This window comes from Manis pentadactyla, chromosome 3 (assembly GCF_030020395.1).
Source record: "Manis pentadactyla isolate mManPen7 chromosome 3, mManPen7.hap1, whole genome shotgun sequence".
Lineage (NCBI taxonomy): Eukaryota > Metazoa > Chordata > Mammalia > Pholidota > Manidae > Manis > Manis pentadactyla.
In genome coordinates, this window is record NC_080021.1 from 68,404,693 (window position 1) to 68,421,199 (window position 16,507).

At 32.8% G+C, this 16,507-nt stretch overlaps 1 protein-coding gene across 6 annotated transcripts in view; it reads right to left on the reverse strand.

Annotated features, from left to right (window-relative positions):
• Window positions 1-16,507, reverse strand: part of C3H8orf34 (chromosome 3 C8orf34 homolog) — a 429,407-nt gene that overhangs the window by 336,568 nt on the left and 76,332 nt on the right. For all 6 annotated transcript variants that reach the window (XM_057498011.1, XM_057498012.1, XM_057498010.1 and 3 more), the window contains exons 3-4: window positions 15,325-15,456; window positions 1,704-1,832 (exon numbers count right to left, since the gene is read on the reverse strand). In XM_057498011.1, the coding sequence (XP_057353994.1) occupies window positions 1,704-1,832; window positions 15,325-15,456 (261 nt within the window). The remainder of the gene's footprint in view (window positions 1-1,703; window positions 1,833-15,324; window positions 15,457-16,507) is intronic.

Here is a 16,507-nt window from a genome sequence, read left to right on the forward strand (position 1 = left end):
GACATATCTGCTACAGATCTGGTCAAGTACATAATTGAAATGCAAGCAAATTCTTTTATTAAAAAGTCTTAGGGACAAATGCTTTCTTACAAATAAACAATCATATAACAAATGTTTGCAAGGCAGTTGTCATTTTTAAAGGGTGAAAATTAACTAATACTATACTTAAAGATCTGTGTAATAATTGGGCATATTCTTTGGTCATCTTTCTTCCAACTCATGGTTTTTGATAAATTGAGAGTCTATAAAGAGGTACAGGCTCTGCTCAAAAGGCAAAATTTATACATATTAATAAAAGTCTTTAACATATTAATAGGAGAAGGCTCTTTTCATGAACATAATAAAATAATAAGCTGAAAACTCCTCATCATTGTTTGCTTCAAAAATGAATCTAGCCAAAAGCAGGGCTTTCTTGAATCTCAACTAGGCAGTTTCTACTAATAGCAAAATTATAAGATACCATCATAAAGCAAGTTAATTTTTAGTTGGGTTCACTGCATGGAAGTCTAAAAAAGGCTCTAGTGAGTTATGAATTAAAATATATGAAAAAAAAATCTCCCCGTGTATGTATATATATATATATATATATATATATATATATATATATATATAGCTACAGTGCAGTAAGATAAAATATATAAATTATATATAGTTACTGTACAGCATAGAAATACACATATATCATATATATATACATGTAGTTATATATCACTTCTCCCAAAACACACTAAGGAGCAACTTTGACTTTGATATAAATTATGAAACTAATAAAACTATGTTATCTAAAAAAATAGAGATCCTAAGATATAAATCACTAGAACTTGCTACTGTTCTATTTTCCATTTAAGAATTTTTAATATTCCATGGTACCAAAAAAAATTTTAGTGAACTCATGACAGTAATATGCTTCTAAAAGTGCTTAATTTTTAAAATTGAGATATTTAAGAACCAGAAAGAGAAGAATGCTTTGAAGTAAAACCATGAAGTGTAATGTATATCTACATAGAGAGAGAATTTATCAAATATTTGTTTTATATGTTATTGTCATGAGAGTATGCAATCAGACGTTTTACTTGACATATCACTTTAAACCATCATACCTACCAGAAGGAGAAAGAATCATATCCTCCTGCTTCGAAGATGAGAAGACCAAAACTCATGGAGATCTGATGATTTACCTGAGATTATTCACCTGATAGGTGGCAGAGCAAAACCTCTAACATAGGCCCTTAAGTTAGAGAATCAGTGCTTTCAGAAAAACGTATGTTGCTAGGCTCTGAAAAGGTTTTAAGAAGAATCTGGCCCAGCTGCCATTCTTAAGAAGTTTAGAGACATGAAAAACTCATAGAAGTGTGTATATTAATTAGGATGACAGAAAACAAAGGGGTTCAAAAGAGAAGAATGAGTAAGATTCCATGAGACACACAGTTGAGTGAGGTAACAGAGACTCTGTAGAGAGACTAGATGAAAGAACTGTGGCAGGAGCAGACCTATAACTCCTACTTTATATAACCATCTTCCCACGAATCTGTGTAATATGCAAGATCAAACCTCTTTTCTAATCTCACACCATTAGAACGCCTCAATCTCTCACACAGTTATTATAATGAGGATGCTGGAAGTGGGTTACTAGCAACAGTAATAAATATTTCTACCTTAATATTGGCTAGGAACTTCAATTATAATCAAGCAAATGAACTTACTTCGAGACAGATTCTCAAGGGCTTTTCCCAGATTCTTGCTCTCTTGTAGGATGTGGTTCAATTCATCAAAATCACGGCTTTCTGGTTTAATCCGCCAGTTCCACTTAGGATGATCTACTGACCTTGGCACTATGTTTAAAAAAAATGATTACTTCATAAGCATGCTACATAATGATAAAAACTTACTATTCATCATTATGTGAAAGTTGTATGAAGATCAACATATAGAATAAAGATATTTGTCTTGGAAACGGTCTTCTTGTGAGCAGAGGCAAAGCTATGAAGCTGAGTTCTAAAAAATGTTTTAACTGAACAACTAACAGTGTTTATAGAAAAAAGAAGTGTAACAGTGTTTATAGAAAAAAGAAACTTCAGATACTGATTTAAAACTAGTAATTTCTATGTCTTAGGGAAAAGCACAGAAGCCAACTATATTTCTATATTATCTCTTAGTAGATTAAAAATAATTACTAATGTCTTCATCAGCAAATAGTAAACATCTTGAAGACATTCTGCCTGTCTTCTGATAAAACACAGAACACAGAGTACGTGTATTACCTTCACTTTCCCCCAAATCCCTACTAAGATTATATCACAGTAAAGATATGTTTTTGTCAAAGAATTAGCTGAGCAAGTTTAGCTGATCAAGAAAATATTAGGCAAGAAATAGAAACATATATTTTTGGAAGATGCAAAATGAATTTGACAAATGGTAACTGGATTTAGCAAGATAGAGAATACTGAGACCTAGTTCCTGAAGAGAGAGATGCCCCCCAAAAAGTGGACATTTCATACCATATTTAAAAATTAAAGCATCAGAAAGAACCAGTGCCAAAGTAGTAAAGATATAAAAACATAATTTTTTCAGATTGAAAGGATTTATTAAATGTCCAATACAATTCAAGGCACATTATCACAAAATTTTACAACAGTGGAAATAAAGAAAAGATCTTCATCAGGGACAAAAATGAAAAGTCAAATTGCCATCTTCTAAACAGAAACACTTGGTCCCAGAAGATATGGGAGAAATTCCTTCAAAATTCTAACTGAAGATTACTTCTAACTTAGAATTTTGTACCCAGCTTAGGAACCAATCAATATACTTGTAAGGTCTCAAAATTTTATCTTGCTAACATTCTTTTTCAGGAAGCTCCTAGTATAGGTGCTCCACCAAAATGAGTAAGTAACCCCAGAAGTGGAAATACTTGGGATTCAGGAAACAGGTGATCCTCCCTAAGAAAAAGGAAAGGGGGCTCCTCAGAAGGATAGTAAAGGACAGTATCAGAAGACAATGGAGAAAAAGGCTAGAAACCAAGGACCCAAGCTCAGAGCAAGAGGACAGAGGACTACAGGAGAGACATCTCTAAAAACTTTGAAATGAAGCAAAGTATCAAATATAAAATAAGACAGAAGTTAGGATTACTTAATGTGTTTAATACTTTAAGGCAGGGTTTGATGAAGCATTAATGATGGACACATAGAAAATAAAGCAAACAGAAAAACAATACAATTATTAATTCTAGAAAGATATTACAGTTGTGCATCTTATGGCTCTAGTGCAACAAAGGCAAAATATTGTCATAATGATATCAATGCAAAGTATGTATTCAACCAGCATTTCAAACACGTGCATGACTGCACTGCAAGGATGAAATGGGCCTGGGGTTTGATGCAGTCTTATGTCAAGACATGATCCCTCAAATTTAAAAAGTAAAAGGGAACTGTGTAAGTACCTTGTGTGTTTAGATACATAGACTTATGTACAGAAACATCTATGAGTTCAAAGGGGTTCCACTTTAGAAAAGGAGATCATTTTTTTAAAATTGATTGCCTTAGTACAGCACGGAGAAGACAAGTAATGATGCTAGCATCTTACTACACTGTTAGTGACTGCAAATGGGGGGTGGAGGTGAGGACTTGATAATATGGATGAACTTTGAAACCACAATTTTGTTCATGTGAAATCTTTGTAAGATTGTATGTCAATGATACTTTAATTTTTAAAAAGTCGATTGCCTTGTAGTGCCACTTTACTTTTTAAACCCTGTATATCTTTCTTTTGATAAAAATAGAAGTAATTAAAAAATATTTATATGATAAGGCTGTAGGAAAAATAGTCTCAGACCACTGAAATATTTTTCCTGCCTCCCCTTAAAAATCAGAAATATTTATTATAATTTTAAAAAATATGCTGACCCTCTGACCCAGCAATCCTATATCCAGTAAATTACCACAAAGAAATGAAAACACCTATATTTGTATATGTATGTACATGGTTTCTTTAACAGAAAGTGCAAGATAATTATTTATTTCAGCAATTTGTAATGGCAAAACTCTGGAAATAATCTAAATGTCCTTCAACAGTGGAATAAATATATTCACACTGACATAGTATGCATTTATTAAAAAGTATAACTTAGATTAAAGCTTGCCAGCATGGAGATATGTCCATAATATATTTTAAAATAGTAAAAGCAAGTTGCTTAAAAATGGGTACAGTTTAAAGCCAGTTTTAAAAGCAAATCAACTCTCATATATTTTATGTTAGTTTGTACAAAGGATGTAAAAAGATGAAAACTATGTTTCAAAGGAGGTGAAAAGATTCAAACTATGTCTGAAGTAGAATTTGAGAGAGCTAAACAGAGAGACAGACTATCTTTCTGCACATTTGTATTGTCAAAATGAGCAAATATTAATTCTAATTTTTTTTTAAGTCAAATACAGCTGCTTCCTCTGTGTGTCTTCGTTTAAGGTGCTCTGAGATGGAGATGTAGCTAATATCAGTGTTCAAGCAGTGGAGAGTAGAAGCAGTGCCTGTGATCAGTGGCTCTAGAAAAGCCTTCCAGGCACACCACTATTACCCTGCAGGTCATTCTCCAGGGATTCCTGGGGACAAGTCCAGGCACAAGGAAGAGAAACTCAGAAGAGGAAACAGATAAACTATATTGGTACTATATCCATCAAAACACTGATTAGCTCCTTTGTTAATCTTCTTTGAATAATTTTTCTAATCTACATCATTGGATTATCTAATTTTCCTGGAAATTTCTATATGCTATCAACATTTTGCTTTTTATTTATTTACAAAATAAAAGAGTGTAGATTTAAAAAAAACAATCATCTCCAGATAACCACCAGACATGTCCAGCTGCCCATCATCCCAGCCCTTGCAGACCTTCCACCTGACCTACCACCTGAGTGTTTCAACAAGGGCAAGCCCAGGTGATACCAGCAGAACTACCTATCAACCCACTGAGTCATGAGAAATTATAAATTATGGTTGTTTTAAGCCACTGAGTGATGCAGAGGCTACATGCAAGGACTTTTCCTCAGCATCGTGAAAGAGGGACTAAGGCAGATTTCTTTCTGTATTTTTGTTGCTCGTGACAACTTCATACACTATATAAAACACAACTTATCATGAGAACCAAATCTAGGACAATTGGGGCCACAGCAGGACCACTGTTTAATGAACTACACTGGTTGATTTCAAAGGATGTTTTGATAAATAATGGAAGGAAATCTGGGATGTCATCAGCCCAGTATACAATCTTCAGATGAGAAAAATCTCTTGAAGGTTCCAAAAAACCTTACTTAAGTGGTACTTAATCTTAAAACTCAGTGCTACAATTTAAATACATTTTTTTAAATGTCTTCAGGATAAATGGAAAACAGCAGAACAGTACCAGCAACATAATATGACCCATATGAGGAGACAAAATCTGAGATTAGGGATAATCAGTGACATCACTGAAGCAGAGTTCACCCCCAATGCAGGAGCCCCTCCACGGTATTATGGAGTTTGGCATCTTCCATTTATCCATAAGGAGGTTACTACTACACAAATAGTCTACTGTATATTAAGCAGAGCTCATTTTGATCAATTCTTTATTACATTTAACAAATTCTGACACACTGCCAATGGGTTAAAAATAAATTTAGTTTCCTCCAAATGATGTTTGAAATACTGTTTATCCATTTCTTTCGAGCCAAAATAGTCAATTATTTAGATTTTTTCAACTGTTTTCTAAAATTCAATAAATACTAACACTTTTTCCTGAAAGTACCTCCTACTTACTATATTTGAACTTAAAATATGCCATGAAATATCCCAGTACTACTGTTATATCTAAAATTGATAGTAAACTCATTAGTTCGTATCTCCTGCTTTCTGCATTCCTATATAATATTTTAGATGTTGTGCTGCTATCTTCATTCTTTCATATTTAATTTGCATTCTTTAATTAATACATATACAAATTGTGTTTTCTATACATACTCACTGTCCTTTCTTTTTTCCAAAAATTCTAGTAAAATATACAGCTATTCCTCTTTGTGAAAAGTGTGCTAAAAACAACACTAAACACAAAAACAAAAAACCTCATCTGGATCATGAATTTGAAATGGCATAAAAGAATCAATATGCACTGTCATACACAGGGGATTGATATACAAGTGCTCTTCTGGTCCTTCCTACCAATTCTCCACTTAACATCCTCAATCATGCAGTGGAACCACCATTCCAATAGATAACTAGTGGAAATACTTAATACCATATAGCAAAACCTTCATCTAACCCTATGTGTTGTATCTTTCCTCTATGACAAATAACATTTGAATGTTGATAATATTATTTTGCAGATCTCTGTACCTATACCAGCTTGCATTGTTTAAGTGCCATTTTTTGTTATTCAAAAGTGCACAGCTTTTAAATTCTTGTCTCAGAGAGTAGGCCACATTTTAGCATTAACCCATTCTTAAACTCTCCTTGTTTATTCATTTATTTATTTACTTATTCAATCATTCACATGGTACAAACTGTATCAGGCACTGTTCTAGCTTCTGGGGATAAATCATTGGGAATAGAAGCAACAAAATTCCTTGCATTCATGGAGTTTTCATTCTACTGAAGCTCATAATCTACTTGATAGGCTAAAAGGTTATGAATATCACCAAGGGACACCATCCAGACTCACCCTACCTGGAGCACAGCCAAAAAAAAAAAAAATGGCAGTTTAAAGGGCAACTAGACTAAAGTGAAGGAAATCCATTTACTAACCCTAGAGCATCTACCAAACAGTCAGGGAACTGCTGGAACTCTCTCCAGAGTCAGAGGCATAGGTGAGTAACACTTTTTATGTTCTCCCTCTCTCTTGACAGCACAGGCTGAAGCAGGGTATAGGTACAGTAGTAAGCCTATGTGGGCTGTCCCAGCATGCCCCAAACCCCCAGACCACATCAGCTCCAGCTGTTCCCCAAGGGAGCCCCAGCATGCCATGCCCTGGGCCCCCTGCCCATATCTGTCCCAGTTCTAGTCATCCTGCCAAGGCAACCCCAACACTGTGCACCCAGGGAACTCCCCAGCCTGTGCCCATTCCAGCTCCAACCATCCTGTCAAGGAAGCCTCAGTGCAGTGTACCCCAGAATGCCCTGGCCCACAACCACTCTAGCTTCAGCCATGCCACCACGGCAGCCCCAAGGCAGGGCCTATGCCCACTCAAGCTCCAGCCAGCCTGCCAAAGCTGCCAGGCACACACAATCTACACAGGGATGATGGTACATGAGGAAACTCCTTCCAGATCAGAAGAGATCTGTTCTGCCTAATTCACTGGAACAAATATAAAAGTCAAACTAATGAGGACCTAGAGGTACATGTTCCAAATCAAAGAGCAAGATAAAAACCCCAGAAAAAAATCCTAGTAAAATGGAGGTAAGTAATTTACCCAATAAAGAATTCAAGTTAATAGTCATAAAGATGATCAATGAACTTGGGAAAAGAATGGAGGAACATACCTTCAACAAAGGGTTAGAAAACATAAGAAAGAACCAATCAGAGCTGAAGAATATAGTAACTGAAATCAAAAAAAGATATATACTAGAGGGAATCAATAGTAGATTAGATGATACAGAAGAAGAGATGAGAGATCTGGAAGACAAAATACTGGAAATCAACCAATCAAAACAGCAAAAAGAAAAAAATAATTTTAAAAAATCAGAATAGCTTAATGGAACTCTAGGACAACATCAAGCCTACTAATATTTGTGTTATAGGAATTCCAGAAGCAGAAGAGAGAGAGAAAGAAGAAGAATACTATTTGAAGAAATAATGGCTGAAAACATCTCTAACCTGAGGAAGGAAACAGACATCCAGATACATGAAGCACAGAGTACCATACAAGGTGAACCAAAATAGACCTACACCAAAACATATTACAATTAAAATGGCAAAAATTAAAGATAAAGAGAGAATCTTAAAGGTAGCAAGAGAAAAAAACAAATAGTCAAGTAAAGGTAAACATGTACGACTATCAGCTGATGTTTTAGCAGAAAGTTTGTAGGCTAGAAGGAAATAACAGGATATATTTAAAGTGCTGGAAGGAAAAAACTTATAATCAAGAATACATACATGGCAAGGCTGTTATCAGAATTCAAAGAGAGACAAAGAGTTTTCCAGATCTGCAAAAACTAAAGGAATTCATCACTACTTAAGTGGCCTTACAAGAAATGTTAAAGAATCTTTTTTAGTAGAAAAGAAAAGGCCCTAACTAGAAAAAGAAAACATATGAAAAAATAATACCTCATAAAGGCAAATATATACTAAAGGCAGAGGATCAGCCATTTAAAAAGTTAAAACACAAAAATAGTAAAATCAACTGTATCTATAGTAATTAAAGGATACATAAGATAAAAATATGTAAAATGTGATGCCAAAAACATAAAACATGGTGGCGGGAGGGTATAAATGTAGTACTGTAAGAATGTGTTCAAACAAAAGCAACTATCAGGTTAAAACAGACTGCTAAATACATAGGTTGATAAATGTGAAATTCATGTTAAGCACAAAATCCTACAACAGATACATAAAAATTAAAAAGAAAGGAACATAATATTAAAAAAAAACATCAAAAACCACAAGGGTCAAGAGACCAAGAGAAGAAAGTAACAAAAAATAACTACAAAAGCAAGAAAACAATGAACAAAATTGCAATAAGTATATGCCTGTTAATAATTACATTAAATGTAAATGGACCAAAATATAAACAGACTCCAATCAAAAGATGGGGATAGGTGGGTGAATGGATTTAAAAAAAAAGAAAAATGACCCATGCACATGCTGCTTACAAGAGATTCATTTCAGATCTAAAGGCACACACAGACCAAAAGTGAAGGGATAAAAAAGGATACCCAGTGCAAATGGAAACAAAAAGAAAGCTGTGGTATCAACAATCATATCAGGCCAAAATAAACAAGCAAAACTTCAAGATAAGACTGCAACAAAAGACAGAAAAGGGCATTACATAATGATAAAGGGATCAATCCAAGAAGAGGATATAACATTAGTAAATATTTATGCACCCAATATAAAAAGCCAATATTAACAGACATAAAGAGGGAAATTGACAGTAATACAATAACAGTAGGGGACTTTAATATCCCACTTACATCAATGAATAGATCATCTAGACAAAAAACCAACTACATGCTTTTTAAGTACACATGAAACATTTTCCTGTATAGATCACATTAGGCCACAAAACAAGTCTCAATAAATTCAGGACGACTGAAATCATATCAACCATATTTTCCAGCATGGAAAAGTCACAAACGTGGAGACTAAACAACATGCTACTAAACAATCAGTGGGTTAATGAAGAAATTAAAGAGGAAATCACAAAATACCTTGAGACAAATGTTAAGTGGAAACACAATATTCCAAACTCTATGGGACACAGGAAAAGCAGTTCTAAGAGCGAAGTTCATAGCAGTACACCTACATCAAGAAATTAGAAAAATGCCAAATAAACAATCTAACTTTATACCTATAGAAACTAGAAAAATTAGGAAAAAAAGCCCAATTTAGTAGAAGGAAGGAAATAAAGATCAAAGTGGAAATAAATTAAACAGAAAGTTAAGAAAACATAGAAAAGATCAGTAAAACTAAAAGCTGGTTAGGTGAAAGATAAACAAAATAGATAAACCTCTAGCCAGACTCATCATGCTAAAGAAAGGGCCCAAATAAATAAAAACATAAATGAAGGAAAAGAAGCTACAACTGACAGTACAGAAATACAGAGGACTACAAGAGATTCCTGCAAACTATTATATGCCAACACATTGCAAAAACCTGGAAGGAATGTTTAAAAATCTAGAAACACACAATCTTCCAAGACTAAATCAAGAAGAAATAGAAAATCTGAATAGATGAATTACAAGTAATGAAATACAATCACTAGTTTTAAACCCCCCCCAAAACAGTATTCCAGGAAAAGATGGCTTCAAAGGCGAATCTCACCAAACATTTAAAGAAGAGTTAGTATGTATCCTTCTCAAACTATTCCAAAAAAATCGAAGAGACAGGAATGCATTCAAACTCATTTCATGGGGCCAAAATTACCCTGATATAAAAACCATACAAAGACACCAAAAAAAAAGGAAATAAAAGAAAGTTATAAATCAATATCCATGATGAACATACAAGAAAAAATCCTCAACAAAATATTAACAAAGCAAACTCATCTCAACAGATGCAGAAAAAGCATTTGACAAAATTCAACATTGATTTATAATAAAGGTCCTTAACAAAGTGGGCATAGAAGGCATATATTTCAACATAAAAGGGCATATATAACAAACCCAGCTAACATCATATTCAATGGTAAAAAGCTGAAAGATTTTTCTCTAAGATTAGGAATAACACAAGGATGCCCACTCTTGCCATTTTTATTTAACATATGATAAGAAGTCCTAGCCATTGTAATTAGGCATGAAAAAGAAATAGAAGGGATTTAAATCAGAGAGGAAGAAGTAAGGCTGTTAATATTTACAGATGACATGATACTATATTTAGAAAACCTGAAAGACCCCATCAAAAAATTATAGGAACTAATAAATGAATTCAGTAAAGGCAGAGAATACAAAATTTACAGAAATTGACTACATTTCTATACATTATCAGCAAACTATCAGAAAGATAAGTTTAAAAAGCAACCCCATTTCAACTGCATCAAAAAGAATAAAGTATCTAGGAATAAATTTCACCAAGGAGGTAATCTCCATGGCCATTTTTTTTTGCTCAAATAGAACAGCTGATCCTAAAATTCATAAGGAATTTCAAGGGACCCCAAGTAGCCTAAACGATCTTAAAAAAGAAAAATAATGTTTAAGGAATCATACTTGCCAATTTTAAAACTGCAAAGCCAAAGTAATGAAAACAGTGCACTACTTACATAGAGAGACATATAGTGAAATAAAATTGAGAATTGGGAAATAAATCCTTACATTTATTGTCAGCGGATTTTTAACAAGGGTATCAAGGCCTTTTAAAAGGTTAAAAAATAGTATTTTCAACAATGGTGCTGTCCAACGAATGGACAACTGTATATCCACATGTAAAAAAAAAATTAATTTACACCCCACCCTCCTGCCATATACAAAGATTAACTCAAAATGAATCAAAGATCTTAATTTAAGAGCTAAAACTATAAAGCTCTCAGAAGAAAACATAGAGTAAATCTTTACAGCCTTGGATTAGGTAAGGGTTTATAGGATATGATACCAAAAGCATAAACAAAATCTGCCTACCTACCTATTTATATAAATTGAGTTTCATTAAACTTAATAACTTGTACATCAAACAATACTATCAAGAATTGCAAAGACAATCTACAAAATGAGAGAAAATATTTGTAAGTCATATATCTGATAAAGGTGTAGTATTCAGAATATACAAAGAACTAGAATTACAACCCTTTTAAAAATATAAGAAAAGGACTTGAGTAGACATTTCTCCAAAGAAAATACACAAACAGCCAGGGAGACCATGAATAGATGTTCAACATCCTTAGTCATTAGGAAATGCAAATCAAAACAACGAGATAACACTTTACATCCACTTGGATGGCTATAATAACTTTTTTTCTAAAGAGAAAATAAGAAGTATTGGCGAGAATGTGGAGAAACTGGAACCATCATACATTGCTAGCAGTGATGTAAAATAGTGCAGACTCTGTGGAAAACAACTGGCAGTTCTTCAAAAAGTTAAACATAGAATTATGATATAACCCAGGAATTCCATTCCAAAGTATATATTCAAATAATAGATAACAAATGTTCAAACAACTACTTGTACATTAATGTTTATAGCAGTAATATTTATAATAGCCAAAAGGTAGAAACAATCAAAACATCCTACAAAAGATGAACAGACAAGCAAATTGTGGTATAAAATAGAATATTATTATATCCACACAATAGAATATTATTCAGTCATAAAGAATGGAAGTACTGATACTTGCTTTACTGGGAATGAATTCTGAAAAAAATGCTAAGTGAAATAAGCCGAACACAGTAAGGTCACACATTATATGATTCCATTAATATGAAATACCCAAAATAGGTAAATCAATAGAGACAGAAAGCAAGTTCCCAGGGGCTGCTGGCAGGAGGTAGGAATGTTGAATTGATTGCTTGGTTAAAGGGTTTCCTTTTATAATGAAAATGTTTTGGAAGTAGACAGACAGAGGTTATGGCAGCATACTATTTTGAATGTACTAAATGCCACTGAATTGTACATCTTAAAATGGTTAATTTTTATACATTAATTTAACTTAAAAATGTTTTGGAGTGACTACTTATGAAGCCATAGTAATTGGAACATCTCTAAAACTTTTTGCCTCTCCTAGTCACATACTCGTATGTTTTATTTCAGAAGTCTTACTGTTTTTGTTTTCATCTTCAGGTCTCAGGTTGATTTCCAGTATGATTTAATATAAGGATTAAGATTTTTTTCCAAAATGAATGTCCAATGTTGAAGGGACTTTTGTTTTCCTATTTTTTCTGTACATGAGAAAAATTATGACTGCATTTGTAGATATATTTTTGGACTCTACTGTGTTCAACTGATCTGTTATTCAACCTTTTACCAAAATAACTGTCTTTACAACCAAAGTTCTATAAGAAGATTTGAAGTCAGGAAGAGTAAATTCTCCAACTAGTTCATGTTTTTCAAGATTTTTTTAGAAAACCATGGTCCTTTTCCTCTCCAAATGAAATTATAAATAATATTGCTAATTTGTTTTCTGAAAGAGTTGCACATGGTATTACATTCTCTTCAAATGTCTGAATTCCCCAGGGAAGCCATCTTGGTGTAGAGCTCTCTTTGTGGAAAATTATTTAATGATGAATTTATTTTTTTTAACTAACATAGGACATTTAAATATTTCTATTTCTTCTTGAATCCATTTTGGTAATTTTTATCAAGGAATTCATACTTTTCATCTAAATTGTCGATTTTGCTGGCAAAGAGTTGTTCAAATTATCCCCTATGTTTTTAATGGTTTCATAATCTGTACTCTTCTTCCCTCTTTCATCCTAACATTTGTAACTGGGTTTTCTCTCTTCTTTTTTTAATCAGTCTTGCTAGGTGCTTATTTCATAAGTAACCAACGTCTGGATTTATTGACTTCTCTCTACTGTTTTTGTTTTCTATTTCAACTTCTACTATAATTCTTATCATTTCTTTTTCTCAGCATATCCCTATCTTAATGACATGTTTCTCAACATATTATTGTTTTCTATATTCTGAAAATGAAGGCTAAGATCATTGATTTTATACCATTCCTTGTACTTCCATAGGCTTTTGAAGCTATAGATTTCCTCTGAAGCACTGACTTCGCATCATCCTACAAATTTTAATGTTTTGATTAGTATTTCAAACTGTGTTTTTGTTTAAATGTGTTTTTTGTAAACAGTCTATATGCATTTTTTAATCTAACCTGAAAATCTTTGCCTTTTAATTGAGATGTTTAGTACATTTACATTTATTACTGAAATGGTTGTGCTTAAGTCTACAATCTTGGTGCTTGATTTCTATTATTCCAATCCATTTTTTATTTCTCTATTCCTCTTTTCCTGACTTTGTTTTGGGAGAATGAATCCTATTTTTGTTTTGGCATCCAATTTTAACTTTTATACTGACTTTTTATTTGTCTTTTTGTGCTTTTTTGTGATTATTTACATATTACAATAAGCATCTTTAACCTGTCATAATATATGTTCAAAAGATAGTCTATTACATCAGGAACAATTTAATATATTTTGACAGTATATTTCCAATTAATAACTCTTAATCCTGTATTCTTGTCATACATATATATTATCTCTACATACACTATAAAAATTCATGCTATTTGTTATTAATCTTGCTTTAAAAAGCTAATAGTCAGGTGGAACCAGAGGTTAGGAGTAGGTCACATGAAAAGGATGAAATATCATCAGATGCCAACACACCAACAACATTTTGTGGCTTGACAGCATCCCATAAAGAGCACTGGCTCTGTAGGCTGAAGGGCCTTTAAAGCATTCATTCCACTTATGAGATGATGGGATCTAGAACTCTAACCCCCTAGTGTTATGGATTTATCTGGGAAAGAGAGAGAAAAATAGAGAAACAAAAGACAGATCTGACAAACTCAGGATAGAAAGGGAAATGTGAGATTGAGCCTTGATTCATTCCATTTTCCATTTATTACTTTATTCATCTATTACTAAAATGTATCACTTATTAATTGAAGCAGATACTGCATTGGACATTACTGAGGATATGGGTATGAACAGCACATGAAAATTTAAACCTGTATATATATATTTTAAGGTTGGGACCTAATTCTATAAACTAACTGGGTAAAGCTCATAATTTAACTGGTAAATTTAGTAAAACTCACAATTTTAAAATAACATTTGAAGTTTTTAATACTTCACATAATTCTCATAAGAACTTTGTGGTTGATACAATACTTTTTAAGTACAACTATATAAATCAATAAACTTAAAGAGTTAGTTTTCACAAATGATCCAAATTCATATTCTAGTTAGCACCTAATAGTTTTTCAAAATTTACAGTCAAAAGTAATTATTTTCTACTTACTCCTTTCTTTGTTGAAATTTAAATTAAACATCTCACTCCAACAAGCACAGAAACTGATGTGTAATAACTGCTTTCAAACTCTTCTGTCTTCCGAGAATAACTGACTTAATAAAGACTCGGAAGCTATTTGGTATGTTTGTACACATAAGGTGATAGCAAAGCATTGGGGAAACCCAGTGGCTACTAACACAGCTGAAAAACTGGAGGGGTATTGATAGGGAAAGGGTAGTTATCATAAAGGGAGAGGGAAAACATACAAGGGCTTTCTAATTAATAATGAGAAGGACTTAAGGGAAATTACGGATGAAGGATTTTTCAATTTTGTTAAATGTTTTGGGTAGAAATCTCCTGTGCTTTCCCTAAATGTACTTTATTACATGTAGAGTTGTTCTTTCTTAGATGTGATGAAATGCTGCACCTGGACGAGAGGCAAGGGACACTCCAGCAAGGTAATATTCTTAATAGAACACTACACTCAAAAAGGTCTAAATTAAACATGCCTAAGATTATGAGCAAGTAGATATATATAAATAAACCTCAGTGTTAATGCTGAAATGAACATGAAAATGATTAATTAAGATTAATAGCCAAAAATATCAGATAAAAAGTTTGACTTCAAATTCTAACCTTTTCCACATTTTGTTAACACACAGACTTACAAACATTAAGTAACATTTAAATGACAAGCTTCCTTACATGATTTGGATTCTGATGATGGTGGAGAAATATTAGAAACAGCAAGGTCACTTTTTGATTTTTTAGGCTTCTTTGCATTTAACTGCCAGGGCTTATCATAACTTCTGAAATCCCTTCTTGTTAGTTTATGTTCTGTTAAAACAAAAAAATACATATATAAGCTCAATAATAAGTGATTTCAAGATTGATCAAAAACTAAATCCATAAAGTCATTAGATACACCTGGCAAAAGCTATAGGTCACCTTATATCAAAATTAATGCAAAAAATAATAATAACAATGCAAATATCCAAAAGTATTTCTGGCTTACTTTCCCCAGTAAATTTTAGTTTTGAATTTGATGTGATCCAATTTGTATATTAATATGATTAAACTGTGAAATTATTTGAAAGGCCTTTTAAGGAATGGATCACCATTGTTTAAAATAACTTCCTTTAAATTGGTGTCATGGAATAAAGCACTATATTTTCTTGTGAATAAAAATGAACAAACATTTAAGTGAAGTTTGCTCATCTGATTTTAACTTATCCATGATTCATTATGACACATAACACCTTTGACATTCACCTACATTTCTTGCATAGCATCATTTTTTCCACTTCTCTATTTAAGAAAGAGTAATTGAACCAACCTTGTTTAAAGTTATAATTATCCTTCAAAGGTGGTCCAGGTCATACTGATTCCCAAATTATATTATCTTTCCAAGAGTTCATCCCTCTTGACTTCTTTGCAAGCATTTCATATTTTTGGACAGACCCATCTTTGTGGATTTTTTCTTTTATTCTCAGGGTACTATATTCTACTCATACCTCTCAGACTACTTCTTCTCTGTCTTATTCAATGTTTACTCATTTTACTCTTTCATCTGTGTAATATTCCTTAGAGTTTCATTTTGTCTTCCTGTTTAAATTTACAACTTGTCAAGTAATCCTTGATTTATGGGTGGCTCATAAATCTTTCTCTGGCTACCCACTTATAAATATCAAATAGACATTATGAAACAGTATTTGGTTTCCTCAAATTTTCATGTTAGAGTTGTACTTAATTAGCTTAATCCAATTTTTCCACATCTAACATGCCATTAAATACCAAAAGAGGCATAAATATTCTAAAACACTAGGAACAGAAATAGTGGTCTGTGGTCTACCCCAACCCATGATGTATTTCCATAAATAAGATTAAG